Consider the following 15,555-nt stretch of genomic DNA (forward strand, 5'->3'; position numbering starts at 1 on the left):
GGAATCACAAGAGCTATCATGGGGACCTGGAAGAATGGCTGCCTAACTCAGATACTTAGGTTTTTATATTGTAACCTTCCTAATGTATAAGTGCTATCACTCTAAAGAACGAGTTCCTCTGCACCACTCTAGGTAGAGAATCAAATGATTTATATTTGATTGTATATTGAAAGAATACATGTTACTTCCATTTGTTTATTCATGTCGGTATTATTTCTCATCAGTCAATGTTTCAAGAAAGCTGAGCTAAAATCTGATCCTGTCTGAAGTCAGACCAAACAAATACTTTTAATTATTTTCAGTTTCTTTAACACATGAAACTTCTTAACCTTCTTTCGTAAAAACATGATTAACCAGAGGAAAGTCTTGTGAATAATGAATGTAACATGTACCGAGTCAAAAAAAGCTTTTTCTAGAAAAGACCATCCTACTATCATTCTCTTTTATGTTCATCTCAGAAAATGACAGCAAGAATATTCCTTACTGTAAAGATAAGTAAGGTGAATGGAGAAAGTATCTTCACATTTGATAGTGTTTAGAAAGAATCTGCCACGGGCTTGTTGGAAAACTGAATTCAGGATGGCTAAAACTTAATCTCAGTGATGATTGTTCATGTATCATACCTAACATTCTATCACTGCACTATCTTGCCTTTCAGCTACCAAGCTCCATAACAGTTCAACTGCACTGAACATTAGTAAGCTTCCTTGTATGACTCAGTGCCTTTGTTGTTGTGCTATCCAGTATGGTGGCATAAAGGTTCAGACATGGACAGACGCATTTGGGAGGACTGAAGTTTAGTTCACCGTGCAACCATTGAATTGAGTGTTTCTTTTATTTTTATTTTCTTGTTTGTGTACATCTCTTTAACTGTAAGGGGGTCTTCAATAGTCACAGAGACTACAGGCTACATCTTAAGCAAAGAAGGAATAACTGTTCAGAATTTAGCAACCATTGACACCTTGGAGGTGTCAAAAAATTTAAAGAACTTCAATCCTTTTCTGGAAAAGGAAATCATTATGGCAGGTTTCTGTCACACAAAACAACAATCACTCACCCCATTTTATTGAACATTAACATGTGACCAGACAGATGCAAAATTAAAACAGAACCTTCACTTGGAGACACTGTTAGTAAACTATAAGCTTGGGAGACCCTTTGTTTTGGCAGCTAGTTTCCCAATGGGGAGTTGGTCTAACTATGACAATTAAATTCATATGGCTCCACATAATAACAAACGTTCTAGACCTTAACCTCAGCCAATTAAAATTCACCTAGTAATGGAATGTAAGCCTTTCCCGGCCATTTTAGGCCACACTTCAACACACTCAAGATAACTGTAAAAACCTTTCACCAACAAACATTGTGTCTTAGCATCTATAGCTACAAGATTCACTTCAAACCAATCAGCAAACACACAAACACTGATGCACTGTCATGTCTCCTCATGGGCACTCCCCTATTCTTCACCCAGTATGAAGAGGTCTGTTACCATATTGACACCACACTACAAAATACCATTGACCCTTTTCCTGCATCAAGGCAACGGTGGTAGTGGAAAGCAAGCAGGACCCAACCACACAGCAAGTCTTGCACTTCTAATATGAATACCCTGCACTCTATATGGCACCACAGGTTTCCTTTGACACTTCTGTTTAAAAATAATTTGCATCAATATGCTGAGCACAAGTGATCAAGGACCTACAAGGTAAAAGTTGGAGGGGGGGAGGGGGGGATGGGGAGGATCTCCTACCACAGCCACTGGAGGATACCTGCATAAAGAACTTGATGCTTGATCACAGATTAGTAGTGCACTGAACTCACTGTTCATGCTGGTGGGAGGTGACAGAAAACTCTACATCACAATCTTTTGTTGCTGCCCAATGCCCTGCAAACTGCACAGCTGGATTCACACTGACTTTGTGGGCACATTCTTTTTACCAGTTTGGGTTATAGTGGTGGACACACTGCCCAACTACCCACACATTGTACACATGTCATCCACAACTGAGGCTACCCTCTGGATAAACCATCACTGAGGGGTTGACATAAGCTACCATGACAAACAATGGTTCTCAATACTGATCACCAATGTTCAGACAATTCTTCACACGACACCTAACAACAGTGGCAGTACACACACAATATAACGATGAAGTTGAGTGCCTGGTCTAGACTTTTAAGCAAGACATTCAAAAGGCTGAGGGAGATGCCCCTGAGGCAAGGCTGACATTCCTCTTGAGCAGATATTATTTGCCACTGTCCTGCTGAGCTCATTCATGGTAGGTAACTCCATGTACTGTCACATCAAACAATGCCAGTCATCATCACCCTCTAGGCAGCACAATACATGGATAAAGTTCAAATCTGGGTTTGTAACTTTGGCCTCCCACTGACATCTCCCACAAGAAAAATGACCAAGTCACAATTTCACTGAAATTCCAATCTGGAGTTTTTAGTCTTTATTCAGTGGGAAAAAAGGAACAAAGGTGCCAAACTGTGTCAACTACGAAGTCATCAGAAACTGAGCACAAGCTTTGGACAGAAAAAGGATTGTGAGGGAGAAACATACTATGTCCACTTGATTTAGGGGATGGTCAGACAGGGATGTGAAACACACTCTTCATGTACATGAGTTCTGTGTAAACAATGTATTACAAGTTCCGAACTGGTCTCTCATTTTTTCCCCCTCAAGGACAGATTGTCAACAATAATGAATGCTGGACCACTACACTATCATGAGTTACAGAACATACCCAGTGTTGTGTAAACAAATTCTGCTTACATCTGAAAGGCAATGGCAATGGCAATGGAGCCACCACCTGCAGAGGCTTATCACAGCCACTGGTTATGAACAACACATCATTTCTACCCATTGCAGGTGAGTCATGCTCAGATTTTGCCAATCTATCAGCAGCAGCAACACTCCACATGAGGTCTATAATTCCACGTTGTATTGCAAGTGACTGTAGATCTATTATCTTTGACCTCTCTGGACAACTACACATTGCTGACCAAGGAAGTTAACCACACTATAATGACCACAATTCTGCAATTTGTTCTTTCCTCCACGTAAACATTAAGACAGTACTTGCCACCCTTGATCCAGTTCCCACTGAGCAGTAGAAAAACTCCAGTTTTACATCACATAGCATCTCCCAGCAATCAAGATCTTTAAACTTTGCCACTGGTGCCACTGGTCATCTTGGGAATGCACCCCTGCCACTGTCTGACTTACACAAACTCAATGCACAATATAACTTCACCATTGGATACCTTGTCCACTTTCAGTATTTTCTATTAAATCAGACACGATGCTGTAGGCTATATTATTCATTTTTCTACAGTCTTCATTTTAAATCCAAAGTAATACCGAGCAGCCCAGACCGCCGAATGTGTCAGTTTTGGGATTATGATAAATGCATAACACTTAATAATAAAAAATTATGAAATGTAAACTATTACCACTCCCACTCTACTTTTCATTTATGATGGAATAATACACATTTCATTTATAGCAATAACAGTATGTTATCTCATTATGAAGAAATATTAAATAAACTTTTTCTTGCAGAGAAATAAGTAATAAAACATCACAAATACTTAAAATATGGCAAGATATTAAATTAATATTCCTATAAGTCACAAATTTTAAAGCTATCTTGCTACTTACAATAACTTGATCCTGTAGCAGCACCTGCAGGTCTGTGAAGACCCATACGGGAAGAAACATAAAAAGAGCAAGGCGACCAAGTATATGCAACAACCGTAAGTGATGGACACCAGTATCATGTAACACCTGCAAATAAAGAGAGAGAGTTGAGAAGTGTATACACACTTTGCATTTTTTATGAATAAATAACTTGATGAACTGAATGTGTTACAAGAATAAAAACTTTCCTCTTTCAGTTAGTTCACCTATTACTGATGCAAATATTTGTGGACAAATGTGGAAGTAACTGCTCACTGTTAAAAATGACAATATCGACAATATCTTTTTTGAGATGGAGAACGTCCTCAACACTGGGAAGTTATCCGACAATGCAGCTATATTACGAAAAGGATAGATTGCTACTCACCGTAAAGATGACACGTTGAGTTTCAGGCAGGCATGACAAAAGGACTGTTGCATATAAGCTTCCAGTTAAATTCTTACTCAGAAAGGAAAAACACACACACAGTCACAAAAGCATGCACACCTCATCTGCACATGACTGCTATCTCCAGGTAGAATATATCTATAAGGCAGTTTATGCAAGAAGAGGTACTACCTAAAACAACCAAGAATTTCATTGTATTGGTCAAACCAGTAGCAGAACAACTGTCTGCCACTAGATGGTTCGAGGTACACTGCAGCACAAAATTGTGTCATCTTTGGCGCATGCAATTGTGAGTTGTAGTGGTGTGCGACAGGACATGTTTCAGTGCTGCTGCGAGTTGTGAAATGGATAATGTGATGGAGCAATGGACCTGAATGAAATTCTGTTTTAAGTTGAAGGAAGTTGCAGCTGAAACCCACTGCATGCTGACATAGGCATTTGGTGAGAGTGAACCAAGACAAGCAAGAACATTTGTGTGGTTCAAGTGCTTCAAGGAAGGCAGTGAATCTGTGGAAGATGGTAAACATTCTGATCGACTGTCAACATGCGCTACACCAGAAATGATCATGAAAGCGCGTGACGTGATTTACGAAGACTGAAGGTACACAATTCACAATGTTTGTAACAGACTTGGATTGATGTACAGTACATGTCAACAAATTCCAGCCAAAGAACTAAACATGAGATAAATTGCAGTGAAGATTGTCCCTTGTCTTCTCAGCTCTGACCAACGAAATCTCAGGTTTCACATGTGCACTGAGATACAACAAAGAGTTCAAGAATGTCCAAAATTCTTATCCAAAGTCATAACAAGTGAGAAACAAAGCAGTAATTATTACAATGCAAAATGTCATTTTCCCCAAGGTTGAAAAAAGCTTGACAAATTCGCTGCAACATGAAATCAATGCTGATCATTTTTTTCGACATTTGAGGAATTATGCATAAGGAGTTTGTTCTGCCTGGTCAGACTGTCAATGGGCAGTTTTACTGCGATGTTCTGATGTGACTGAGGGAAAATGTTTGGCACAAACAGCCAGAGATGTGGAAAAAGGAAGACTGCTTGTGCAACATGACACTACACACACACACACACACACGCACACACACACACACACACACACACACACACACACACACACACACACACACACAGCTCATTGTGAAGGAATTCCTGGCCAAAAACAGCATGGTAATGGTCCCCCACCTATTAATCAGACCTAGCCTTGTGAGACTTCTACATGAAGATGAAAATCACATTGAAAGGGTGAAGTTTTGATCCAACTGAAGACAGCCAAGTGGGATCCCAATGGGTCCTGAAATTCCAGACATTCTTCCAAAAATGGGAACAATGCTGGAATCATTGCATACGTGCAATCACAATTGCTATCGGAACATGACTGTGGTATGAGCCCCTGCGTTGCAGACTTCATAGGAGCACTGCAAGCACAGATAGGCCAGCATGGCAGGCATTGTCCACGCATAGTACTGTGGTGGTGACAACAGTGCTCACACATTATAGGGGCTGTTGTCTACGTCAAAGCCTTCTGGCGGGCTATCAAAACTGTCAGACTGGGATACCAGAATATTGGTCTGTAATTTTCAAGGTGTGTTCTTTTACCCTTCCTCTATACAGTAGTCACCTGTGCTTTTTTTTTTTTTTCTTCAATTGCTTGTGACTTTGTGCTGGGCAAGAGATTCACGATAAATGCAAGCTAGTGAGGAGCCAATGCCGTAGAGTACTCTTTGTAAAACTGGGTTGGGATTCCATCCCGACCTGGCAACTTCTCTGTTCTCAACTGTCTCAGCTTTTTATTTATTCCAGGGATGCCTATTAATAAATCATCCATACAGGACTCTGTGGGATAGTAAAATGACAGTATGTTTGTATGATTCTCCTGCATGAACGATTTCTTAAATCCAGAATTTAAAACTTCAGATTTAGTTCTTCTATATTCAACTGCCAAACCAGGCTGGTCAATGAGTGATTGGATGTAAGCCTTAGATCCGCCTAGCAGCGAGCGAGTTGGTGCGGTGGCTAGCACACTGGTCTCTCATTCGAGAGGACAACAGTTCCATCCTGCATTCAGCCATCCTGATTTAGGTTTTCTGTGATTTCCCTAAATCAGTTTAGGCAAATGCCAGGATGATTCCTTTGAAAGGGCACAGCCGACTTCCTTCCCTGTTCTTCCCTAATCTGATGAGACTGATGACCTCCCTGTTTGGTCTCCTCACCCACCCCAACCCAACCCTCAGCCTAGCGATTTTATATAGGACAAGAATTTTCTTGGGTTCCCAGCCAGATCTTTTGCTAAGGTATTTTGATGATGATGATGATGATTGTAGTTATATGCTTCACACAGAGACCTTTTCACAGTGCACCAACCCCATTTTTGATAAACAACTTCAAATTACAGAGTTCAAACCGTCATCAAGGTTCTGGGCTTCATAAAACCCCACACCTTACAACACTTATTTGAACAGAATTCATTCCGCACTGAGAGACTGAAGCAAGAGCATGTCATGGATGTGAGAGGAGTTTTGCAGCATGCTTAACAAGAAGACACATATGGCAGATTGCTGTATGGATGAGCAGGCGCAGGCAACTGCTCCTGCTCAGACAGCTGCCTCATCTGGTCCGCCAAGTAAGTCAACTTCCGCCAAGACAATGGAACAAGCCATGGATATGGAAGCATGTGCCACTACGTCCACACCTCCTGCTGCCAACAACACCACTGCGCCAGAGGGCGCACGGAGACTTTGCCTGAAGAAGGAGTCCATGACTGCAATTATGGTGGAGTTCGAAGACATCTGGCAGAAAAAGGAGAAGAAAGAACAGCCAACAGGCCATCCACTGAAGTGGGGAGAAGACAAGCACAAGCTGACCTGCTAGGTGAATGCAGCACCTGATGATGGTGAAAGGAAGAAGAAGTTGGCAGCCAGCATCCCGAGTGCCAACAAGGGATGCAAACAGAAGATGATCATTGATGAGTGAGGCTGGTCTGGCCTACTTTTGCACCCAGACAAATAAGTTGCACACAATCTCCAGAGGCAGACGGCCACCCCGAGTTGCAACTCAGCGGCTCTGGAGGTATCTTTGCTGCCCTTCACGAGGTGGCAGAGGATGCTACCATCTCACCAGAGACTCCTTAATCCACTACCTGCAGCAATTAAGCACCTGAGGCCACCTCCGATCATCTATGAAGTGAGGAGTGACTAATCTGAGTTCCTACAACAGATATCGCAGTGGACAAATCAAGACTGACACTGCAAAATCTGTGGGAAAGGGCCTTGTGCGCATTTTATCTGTGTGACTGTGAAGACTACCGTAGCATATCGAGTGAGGTGGCCGACAACCCTCTGCTGTTCTACACCTACACTAAGGTGATCAAGATCGTACTCCAGGGCTTCCCACAGACCATGAAGCTAGATCACCTCCAGAAGACATTGGAATGACTTGGGTTCAGGATTCACACTGTGGCACAAATGAAGCCCACAAACACTGGTGAAGATAGGCCACTACTGCTAGCTGGGCTACAGACAACTCCATTAACTGGAGTCTGTTCGGCCTCACACTGCTAACGAAGATGGCCTTCACAGTTGAGAACTTGAAGTTGCAGAGAGGGGCCGCCAGGCACATGGCACACCACCACTCAATGCTTGACATCTGTGTGAAGTGTGGCAATCATTCCAGCAATCAATGCACACTCAAAAGAGAAGATACACCAATGTGCACAAACTGTGGTGGGCTGCATGTGACGAGCTACAGTGGCTGTGAATATCTGGAAGTCACGATAGCTCACCAAATGCGGCGTACCATACAGGGTGCCACAAAAGGCAGCACCAGCATGCCCAACCCGCCATCCGCACCCCTGCCAGAAGCAACATGCCAGCAACGGGAGGAGGTGTGACATCTGATGACTGCACCCAGTCACGCCTCTTGGTGCAAGCAAGGTGAGAGGCGATGCTGGTGCAGATATGACACAGCATCCAGTCACCATCACTGCGCTCTGCAGGCGCAGACGACAGCTCACTGCACGAGCTTGAAGTGCAGGGTGGCCCACCCAGCAGAAGAGGACCAGGGGTGACACCAAAGAACTGGAAGGCTGTGACAGCGGCAATGCTGAAACCACTGACCACAATGCGTTGGCACCACTCAACAACAAACACTGATGCCACAAGAGAAAGTAACATCAGCAGCCTGGTCAAAGTGCTAACGACCATGTTCCATCAAATGATGGGCATGATGGAGCACATGACGAAGCAGTGCAGATAGTTGTGCCAGCTGCTAAGCGGTCCACTGATAGGCAGTAGATGGCGCAATATTACCGGTCAACGTGTCCATGGTCAGCCTACTGACCTCCATCACACTGCTGTGCTAGCACCAAGAAGAAGATAAATCTGAAAAGGGTCTACCTGAACATGATCAGCTGAGAGTCTACAACGCAATCTTTAAGAATCTGGAGACAGAGGACCTACAAGTTCTGACCTCTGTCAACCCCAGAGGGATCAGCTACCTCCGTGAAGGCACCTTTGTCAGCACATATTTGAATGGATAAATTCACTCTCGATATCCAAACTTATTGTACTATTTCCACTATTTTCTCCATTATCAATATTTTGTCACAGCCACAAATGGAATCAAGCTTTACATTCAACTTCCTCCTTGATACACTGATGGGTTATCGAGCATGATGGAGGCATTGTCCCTTCAATGTGACAGGCACACTCTTCAGCAAAAAATGGGAAGTTTGGAGCTCTAGCACCCATAGCACACAATTTTCTTGCACAGTGGATATGTTTTGGTAGGGGACCAAACAATGACATCATCAGTCCCATTGGATTAGGGAAGGATGGGGAAGGAAATCAGCCATGCCCTTTCAAAGGAACAATCCTGGCATTTGCCTGAAGCAATTTAGGGAAATCACAGAAAACCTAAATCAGGGTGGCCAGACGGAGGTTTCAACCATCGTCCTCCCGAATTCGAGTCCAGTGTGTTGGCACAATATGTAATTTAACCAAAAAATTGAGAGTGGACTCAAGAACCTATGCTGTGTCCTAATAACGGCTGGGCTGTAAACATGAAGGATGTCCTAATACTTCATGAATATACATTTTTCCATTGAATACTGCCCTTGGGTTCCTAAAGGCTGAGCACAGCCTCACCCCATCCGATATAGATCATATATGCTTGATGTAGAGGCAGGATTTCCCAGTAACATACAAAGCTGAGATGCAATTCCAAAATCGGAGAGCTTACATAGTCCACGCAGCTGTGGTAGCGACAACACTACAGTGGTGTAATGGTTAGCACACCTGCCTAGTAAGCAGGAGAGTCAGGTTCAAGTCCTGGCTGTGGCACAAGTTTTAATTCATTGCTTCTGCTTTTATTCAACAGCAACACGTTTAGTGTGGTAGGGGTATGTTCCGGCATAACAACAAGTGCCGGCACGACGATGATATAGAACGGAAAAGCAGAGAGGGCTATGAGATGACATCAGTCAACAGCATGCTGATTAGGATGACACCAAGACAGGAGCAGCATCTAGACAAAGAGAATATAAGTACCGCTCCAGCTAGTCACGTGACAGTGGAAGACGAGCCGTCATAGAAACACTACAGCAGTGACTTATGAACTCTCTTGTTTTGCTTGCATTGAAATAGTATATACCGAAGGACATTGATTATCTGCATGTTGCCGTTTGCTTACGACACAACTCTGTGAATATGCAAAGTTAAGTACTGTCAATTTAACTTACTGCAATAAACTCCATTAATACGATTTACTTGAACTGTTGTCTAGCAACCCAAGAAAACAGCTTCCTAGGCACCCTATATTAGACATGTGGGCAGGATACTACAGGGTCCAAGGCATCTGTGTAATTAGTAAACATGGTAGCTTCCACTTACAGCTGTAAAATAATTTCTTATTTATTGTTTTTAGTAGTACTACTCATCTCCAGACAGAAGTCTCAAATACAGATATCCACACAGGCATAAACACAGCCACTAACCCAAAAATCAGAGGAGTAGGAATGGTGTTCAAGTAACAATGTGCGTGAGAAATCACAAAACGAGATAAAACCCATAACAGTATCTTATTTTTACATTCAGAGGGTCCTGCCTGACAACTGAGTAACACACTTTAGACATGTATCTTGCAAGATCATGACAGTAGAATCAGAGAAATTCAAGCTCATACAGAAACTTAACTTACAATTGTTTCTCCTGTTCACCACTTGTAAATGGAACAGCAAAGTGAGTTAATAGGTGATAGATGTTATAGGGTGACTGTGTTGTCTATGGTGTCTAAGGTTTAGCAGGACTCACTGCTAAAATGGAGGTCCTGGATTAGAATCCTGATGACCATCTCAGATTTTTTGTGATGAAAATGTGGCCAACAGGGTGTACTAAAATGAGTAGTTTCCTAATAAACTACCAAACCAGGCACACAAGTTGTTGTACTGGTGTCAAATCAAAAGTCTTGGTTTGTTGGTTGGATTGTGGGATTGAAGGGACCAGACAGTGACAGTCTTCCCACAGGCTGAGAACCACATATGTTCCAATAAGGTGTAAAGATATAGATCGGCTAGGTAAACTGGCTGACTTTTGATCAAAAACAAATGCAAAATTTGTCCGAGTATCAGTAACGCAACCAAACTATTTTGGGTTTCCAATTAAATTGCACTCGCAATACTTTGGAAGTTTACTTTGGTAATATCAGATTTACAGAGAGGGACAAACTTTCCAAAGCTCCACAGAGGATGGCTGCTAACAAGTAGCAAGAACCATGGGACATTTTTAACAGCACATTATTCAAATCAGATGCTTAAATTATGCTGTTTACCTGATTTTGTGTAGCACTCTTATGGCAATTACTTACGCATGATATGAAGAGTAGGAGCTCACACGGAGCTATTATTCTGTCATACTACAGTTTTAACATAATATGAACTACTGCAATTTTCATTCCCTTCCTCTTCTCACAGGAAGTGTTGTTGTTGTTGTTTTCAGTCCTGAGACTGGTTTGATGCAGCTCTCCATGCTACTCTATCCTGTGCAAGCTTCATCTCCCAGTACTTACTGCAACCTACATCCTTCTGAATCTGCTTAGTGTATTCATCTCTTGGTCTCCCTCTACGATTTTACCCTCCACGCTGCCCTCCAGTGCTAAACTTGTGATCCCTTGATGCCTCAGAGCATGTCCTACCAACCGATCCCTTCTTCTTGTCAAGTTGTGCCACAAACTCCTCTTCTCCCCAATTCTATTCAATACCTCCTCATTAGTTACATGATCTACCCATCGAATCTTCAGCATTCTTCTGTAGCACCATATTTCAAAAGCTTCTATTCTCTTCTTGTCCAAACTATTTATCGTCCATGTTACACTTCCATACATGGCTACACTCCATACAAATACTTTCCGAAACGACTTCCTGACACTTAAATCTATGCTCAATGTTAACAAATTTCTCTTCTTCAGAAACGATTTCCTTGCCATTGCCAGTCTACATTTTATATCCTCTCTACTTCGACCATCATCAGTTAATTTACTCCCTAAATAGCAAAACTCCTTTACTACTTTAAGTGTCTCATTTCCTAATCTAATTCCCTCAGCATCACCCGACAATTTGACTACATTCCATTATCCTCGTTTTGCTTTTGTTGATGTTCATCTTATATCCTCCTTTCAAGACACTGTCCATTCCGTTCAACTGCTCTTCCAAGTCCTTTCCTGTCTCTGACAGAATTACAATGTCATCGGCGAACCTCAACATTTTTATTTCTTCTCCATCGATTTTAATACCTACTCCGAGTTTTTCTTTTGTTTCCTTTACTGCTTGCTCAATATACAGATTGAATAACATCGGGGAGAGGCTACAACCCTGTCTCACTCCCTTCCCAACCGCTGCTTCTCATTCGTGCCCCTCAACTCATATAACTGCCATCTGGTTTCTGTACAAACTGTAAATAGCCTTTCGCTCCCTGTATTTTACCCCTGCCATCTTTAAAATTTGAAAGAGAGTATTCCAGTCAACATTGTCGAAATCTTTCTCTAAGTCTACAAATGCTAGAAACGTAGGTTTGCCTTTCCTTAATCTATTTTCTAAGATAAGTCGTAGGGTCAGTATTGCCTCACATGTTCCAGCATTTCTGCGGAATCCAAACTGATCTTCCCCGAGGTCGGCTTCCACCAGTTTTTCCATTCGTCTGTAAAGAATTTGCGTTAGTATTTTGCAGCAGTGACTTATTAAACTGATAATTCGGTAATTTTCACATCTGTCAACACCTGCTTTCTTTGGGATTGGAATTATTATATTCTTCTTGAAGTCTGAGGGTATTTCACCTGTCTCATACATACATCTTGCTCACCAGATGGCAGAGTTTTGTCAGGACTGGCTCTCCGAAGGCCGTCAGTAGTTCCAATGGAATGTTGTCTACTCCCGGGACCTTGTTTCGACTCAGGTCTTTCAGTGCTCTGTCAAACTCTTCACGCAGTATCGTGTCTCCCATTTCATCTTCATCTACATCCCCTTCAATTTCTATAATATTGTCCTCAAGTACATCGCCCTTGTATAGACCCTCTATATACTCCTTCCACCTTTCTGCTTTCCCTTCTTTGCTTAGAACTGGGTTTCCACCTGAGTTCTTGATATTCATACAAGTGGCTCTCTTTTCTCCAAAGGTCTCTTTAATTTTCCTGTTGGCAGTATCTATCTTACCCCTAGTGAGATAAGCCTCTACAGCCTTACATTTGTCCTCTAGCCATCCCTGCTTAGCCATTTTGCACTTCCTGTCGATCTCATTTTTGGGACGTTTGTATTCCTTTTTGCCTGCTTCATTTACTGCATTTTTATATTTTCTTCTTTCATCAATTAAATTCAATATTTCTTCTGTTACCCAAGGATTTCTACTAGTCCTTGTCTTTTTACCTACTTGATCCTCTGCCGCCTTCACTACTTCATCCCTCAGAGCTACCCATTCTTCTTCTACTGTATTTATTTCCCCCATTCCTGTCAATTGTTCCCTTATGCTCTCCCTGAAACTCTGTACAACTTCTGGTTCTTCCAGTTTATCAAGGTCCCATCTCCTTAAATTCCCACCTTTTTGCAGTTTCTTCAGTTTTAATCTACAGTTCATAACCAATAGATTGTGGTCAGAGTCCACATCTGCCCTTGGAAATGTCTTACAATTTAAAACCTGGTTCCCAAATCTCTCTTACAATTTAAAACCTGGTTCCCAAATCTCTGTCTTACCATTATATAATCTGATACCTTCTAGTGTCTCCAGGATTCTTCCATGTATACAACCTTCTTTTATGATTCTTGAACCAAGTGTTAGCTATGATTAAGTTATGCTCTGTGCAAAATTCTAACAGACGGCTTCCTCTTTCATTTTTCTCCCCCAATCCATATTCACCCACTATGTTTCCTTCTCTCCCTTTTCCTGCTCTCGAATTCCAGTCACCCATGACTAATAAATTTTCGTCTCCCTTCACTACCTGAACAATTTCTTTTATCTCATCATACATTTCATCAATTTCTTCATCATCTGCAGACCCAGTTGGCATATAAACTTGTACTACTGTAGTAGGCGTGGGCTTCGTGTCTATCTTGGCCACAATAATGCGTTCACTATGCTGTTTGTAGTAGCTTACCCACACTCCTATTTTTTTATTCATTATTAAACCTACTCCTGCATTACACCTATCTGATTTTGTATTTATAACCCTGTATTCACCTGACCAAAAGTCTTGTTCATCCTGCCACCGAACTTCGCTAATTCCCACTATATCTAACTTTAACCTATCCATTTCCCTTTTTAAATTTTCTAACCTGCCCGATTAAGGGATCTGACATTCCATGCTCCGATCCGTAGAACGCCAGTTTTCTTTCTCCTGATAACGACGTCCTCTTGAGTAGTCCCCGCCCGGAGATCCGAATGGGTGACTATTTTACCTCCAGAATATTTTACCCAAGAGGATGCCATCATCATTTAACCATACAGTAAAGCTGCATGCCCTTGGGAAAAATTACGGCTGTAGTTACCCCCTTGCTTTCAGCCGTTCGGAGTACCAGCACAGCAAGGCCATTTTGGTTAGTGTTACAAGGCCAGATCAGTCAATCATCCAGACTGTTGCTCCTGCAACTACTGAAAAGGCTGCTGCCCCTCTTCAGGAATCACACGTTTGTCTGGCCTCTCAACAGATACCCCTCCGTTGTGGTTGCACCTACGGTACGGCCATTTGCATCGCTGTGGCACGCAAGCCTCCCCACCAACGACAAGGTCCATGGTTCATGGGGGTAGGCACAGGAAGTGAGAAAAGGTTTAAAAGTAATGCCAGCTGCTCCTTTTGCAAATATGACAGAGGCATCCATTAAGTAATTTGATGACAAAACTGAATGTATTTTCATTTTTCCCTATACCTTATTTCACGAAACAACTTTCTGGAAGAAAGATACAGGCTCACTTAATGAACTAGTTTTGTCGTAATTCATCATTCAATACATACAGTAAAAAAAAATGTAACTGGGGAAGGATGCAATAGAAGAATAAACACAAACCCATTACACACTAACACATTTATGATGCAATGCTAAACATAGTGTTTAAATTGTACAGGACAGTATCTCCATGATAACAGTACACTGACTTCAGGTAGTAAGTAACCAAATTTTAACAGAAAGATGAAATGGCAAATCCACCACCTACAATATCTCAGTTACTTTTAAGTTGATTAATTTTTTATCCCACAGGGCTTGGAGTCTTAGATACAAGATTATGGAACTGGCCAAATATGCTTACACCAAGTTTTATGCTGCAATACATGAGTTTTAGTTACAATAATAGGGCTATACAGTCATTACAAATCATCTGATTCTATGACACACACACACACACACACACACACACACACACACACACACACACACACAGAGAGAGAGAGAGAGAGAGAGAGAGAGAGAGAGAGAGAGAGAGAGAGAGAGAGAGAGAGCTGCTGTTATCAATATCAGCAGCATATCAATTTTACAGAAGTGACTCTTGCACAAACTACTGCAGAACGAATTATCACCAGTGATGAGGATACACTGGTTTTATCTGGAAAATTCAACAGAAATATGTATAAATATGAGAACCTGACAAACCAAACATTATTAATGAGAGTGAACAATGTTCCACACAAATACAACTAATGCTGCTTCCAAAAAATGTGAGTTGTTTTCAGTGCCCAAGAAACTATCAAAAAAGACAAGTTTACATGAATGAGTGGGGAATTTGGCTAATATGAGAACTTATGCTAGAGAAGGAAAACAGAATGTTCATATCAGATCACAGTTTTAGGACTCTTGAGGACACAAATTTCAGCACTCTTGCTGAATATAAGTTTTTGTTTTTAGTGACCTTCTTTGAAGTCTTTCCTTACAAATAATGTTATTGATATGGTGTACAATGGAAA

The 15,555-nt window shown here is 41.8% G+C and overlaps 1 protein-coding gene and 1 non-coding gene across 2 annotated transcripts in view; one reads left to right on the top strand and one right to left on the bottom strand.

Moving 5' to 3' along the window:
- The window catches only part of LOC124721329 (solute carrier family 35 member E1 homolog), an 82,057-nt gene that overhangs the window by 34,820 nt on the left and 31,682 nt on the right, over positions 1-15,555 (bottom strand). The window contains exon 4 of the mRNA XM_047246242.1: positions 3,674-3,799. Within this exon, the coding sequence (XP_047102198.1) occupies positions 3,674-3,799 (126 nt within the window). The remainder of the gene's footprint in view (positions 1-3,673; positions 3,800-15,555) is intronic.
- Trnat-agu lies at positions 9,387-9,458 on the top strand. Its single transcript has one exon. It is a non-coding gene; the product is annotated as a tRNA-Thr (tRNA).

The sequence above is a fragment of the Schistocerca piceifrons genome, chromosome X (assembly GCF_021461385.2).
Source record: "Schistocerca piceifrons isolate TAMUIC-IGC-003096 chromosome X, iqSchPice1.1, whole genome shotgun sequence".
In the NCBI taxonomy this organism is placed as follows: domain Eukaryota; kingdom Metazoa; phylum Arthropoda; class Insecta; order Orthoptera; family Acrididae; genus Schistocerca; species Schistocerca piceifrons.